Raw genomic sequence first — 3,445 nt, 5'->3', positions numbered from 1 at the left:
AAAAAACATCAAGACTCATCCAGCATGGGGTGGTGGGTTAACGAATAACACAAACAATCAAAGAATAAGCAAACAAATGAGAGAAAAGATGCAGAGATGACTGAGAAGCAGGGGATGACTGGAGAAGAGACGACAGGACCAGAAGACAGGAGGGATACAGGGAGAGCAGAGAAGACAGTATAACTGAAGAATGGGAGAAGAGGAGAGACCACAGAGGAAGGAGAACATAGATGACTGGAGGGGAGGGAATATAGGAGCAACAGAGAGAAGGAGGAAGGGCTGCGGAGGAGAAGACAGGATAAGAGGGCAAAATGTGAGCAGAGAAGGACAAACACCCCCACTGCCCAGCAAAGTGCACTTGTAAGTAAACCACAATTTTAGCCTTGGGCTCAATATCTGGACTTGTCTCTGTGTAGCGATGCATAGAATCCTTGACACTGGTTATGACTGTACTGTATTAGTTCTAAACCTGCCATTATAGTGTAAGGAGAAAAGATTTTTAAAAAATAAATCATTTTACAAACAGGTAGAGCGATGTAGCCCCCGGAGAAGTCCACCCCCCCCAAAGCCCTGTTTGTTCCCTTCTAGCTACCAGATGAAACTCACAATGCACCCCAACGCCACCTAACTTCTCTTCCACATGATGCACCTTATTTACCCTTTGAATCCTGTCCATTATTGAGCGTTTTTCAATCCATTTGATTATAAGCTTATTACACTGTATGTACATTAGTCAGCCACATATGCTGTATGGCTTTGTTTTCCGGACAGTCTGGGCTACTCAGATGTGTCATAATTCGATTTGTAAATGCTGACAGTCTTGATATTATCCTTCTTATCAGGAAAAACTACTTGTGTATATAGATATTTCTCAATTTTTAGTTTCATCTAATATAAAAATTGGCAGGCAGTACAAATAGAATCTTATTATCTTTCCCAGAGCAGCCCTCGTCCCTGAACCTCCCGTCCTGCCTTCCCTGCCAGCCCCAGGATCTCTCGTCTCCCCTTCCCTTCGTCTCCGTGTCCTGTGCCTGCCTGTTGGACTGGATCTCCCCGGCTACCGAATCTACCTTCTGTCCCCGACCATTCTTCTTGCCTGGCCCATTGAAAGCCTGTTACCTGCTCGATCTAATAAAGATCGCTCTGTTCCGCATTCCTGGGTCCGCGTTTCCCTGCCGAGGGTGTCCTAACAATTATGTCTCCAGTAATAATTTTCTGCTAATAGCATTAATTCTCTTATTTCGGTATCGGTGTACTGCATGTACATGTTATCACCATCAAAGAAAAAAACGCGTTATGACTTATCAGTCATTATTATTGTTTTTGTCGTTTATTTAATCGTGTAGCAATACTGCCACTTGTCATATTATTCATTGCGTATTTATATAATATTAACCAATGACCAATCTCTGTATCTTACTAGCATCTTTTGCGCATTTGTCTTTGTATCAGCCGTAGCGGTCTGCAGGGGGAATCGCAGAAGCTGGAGTTTCTTAGAGCGCTGCATGGGTTTGGACAAACCATAGGTATTGGTAATATTACTGGACAAAAATATATCGTTATTGGTGTCCACCAAAGTTTCCAGCACTAGCTACAAGAAATGAGATTGAATGCATTTGCTCGTTTTTATTTGTATTTATTTTTTTTAAAGTTTCTTACATTATATCCGTGCTTTTTAAAGGTTATATCTCAATTTTTCAAAAGTAAACACAAAAAGGATGACACTTAATGCCCCCTCCCTGCCCCCACCCTATTTAGAACGTTAGCGTTCCATTACGTAAAAATGCAGTACTACGTCATGATGCACCGCTTATAAATAATCTGTTTGATAAGGGAGAAGCAAACACAAACGATTTGTGAGTGCATCGTGTTGTAAGAGCAAGTGAAGCTGAAAGACATTGACAGTGAAGGTAAGGCCTCCCCTTCAAAACGTATACTTCACTTAGATCAAAGGTCTTAAACTAAAAAAAACGCTGGGAGATGCTAAACTCCTGACCGCAAAACGTGCAGACTGGCGGGTGTCAATTGCGCTGGAATGACATTACATGGTTTTAATTTTTCTCTGATATCGGCCGGCCAGATACAGTAATTTGTTTGAGACCCCTGAATTTAAATAATAATGAATTTTTATAACGATGGTGGCCTATATAATGTGCCGATTTACTTGTGAAGTTGTTCAGCTGGTTGACATGGCATTGATTACTGCTTTTTAAGAAAGTGCATGTAGTCTCACACTGTAGAAGTCCATTGCTCAGTTGTCAGCATGCTCAGCGTGTCGCCTGTGATGTGTCCTGCACAGCAGCAGGCTACATTGCTTTTAATGGACTAATACTTCTTCAACCCATTAAATGATTCCTTTCTCTCTCCCTGCCAGTGATGGCACCCTCTATCAATCTCTTCACCTTCCTCGTCCTGTCCCTGGTGGGGGGCAGCTCTTCATGGGACGAAGCTTCGCCTTGCGGATCCGGCTCCATCCTGACAAGGCCCTACACGGCCTTGTGTGAGCTGGATGCGGTGTGGGGCTTGGTGGTGGTGGTGGCGGCAGCGGCGGCGGCCCTCGCCTCGCTGATCCTGCTCCTGGTGGTACTGTGTCGCCTGCGGAAGATCACAGAGGCTGAGGAGCGCAGCGGGGTGGCGCCGCTACTCCTGCTGCTCGCTGCCATATTTGGGCTTTGTGGCCTCAGCCTGGGATACATCGCTGAGCAGCAAGAGAGCCTCTGCTTCGCCCGGCGTGTCCTGAGGGGGGTGTTGCTTGCTGTCTGCAACACCTGCCTAGTGTTCCAGGGTCTGCGACTGCGCCGGTTGGGACAAGGTGCTCATAGCCCCAGCACAGGTCAACTGATGGGGCTGGCGGTGGCCTTGGCCGTGTTGGATCCGGAGTGGATCCTTCTAGCCACGATGTCCACGTGCCAGCCAGCCTGTTAATACCAGCCGCTGGACTTTGCGCTGGCCACCACGTATGTGCTGGTCCTGCTCCTGGCAGCACTGGTGGGGGCGGCCTGCAGTCTGTGGAGGCAGCAGCCTCGGTGGAGGTGCAGGACCGCGTGGCTGCTCATCACCTGCCTGGCCTCAGTCCTGCTGTGGGTGGCCTGGATCACCTTCTGCCTGTATGGCAACACGGCGCTTGGCCTGCCCCCAACATGGGACAACCGGGTACAGGCAGTGGTGCTGCTGGCACAGGCATGGCTGCTCATACTGCTGCACGCTGCTCCTGAGCTCCACGCCACCTTACGGCCCCCATCCCTCATGAGAGAGGCCAGTTTAGAGGAGGGCCTTTCTCACGTGTAGTTTGGAGCAAACCGGGACTTCGTGTTCAGTGACAACAACTCAGGTATGGTACTTTGTTTTCGCTTCTTTGACCTACTCTGTGACTCTGTGTGTACTTGAGAGAGAGCATAGCCCTCGCTCTTTCCTCACATGGAGCCCCTACTGGAAGTCTGTGGAA

General features: G+C 47.9%; 1 protein-coding gene across 1 annotated transcript; it reads left to right on the top strand.

Annotated features, from left to right (window-relative positions):
* The first annotated feature begins 1,878 nt into the window (after positions 1–1,878).
* LOC125727188 (G-protein coupled receptor family C group 5 member B-like) lies at positions 1,879–2,925 on the top strand. The gene is made up of 2 exons (XM_049003899.1): positions 1,879–1,910; positions 2,375–2,925. The coding sequence occupies exon 2, from the start codon at positions 2,377–2,379 to the stop codon at positions 2,923–2,925; it is 549 nt and encodes a 182-aa protein (XP_048859856.1). The 5' UTR covers positions 1,879–1,910; positions 2,375–2,376.
* Positions 2,926–3,445: the final 520 nt, after the last annotated feature.

Source organism: Brienomyrus brachyistius, unplaced genomic scaffold, assembly GCF_023856365.1.
Source record: "Brienomyrus brachyistius isolate T26 unplaced genomic scaffold, BBRACH_0.4 scaffold90, whole genome shotgun sequence".
Taxonomy (NCBI): domain Eukaryota; kingdom Metazoa; phylum Chordata; class Actinopteri; order Osteoglossiformes; family Mormyridae; genus Brienomyrus; species Brienomyrus brachyistius.
Note: the sequence above shows the minus strand (reverse complement) of the source record. Positions and strands in the feature narration are given on the sequence as shown.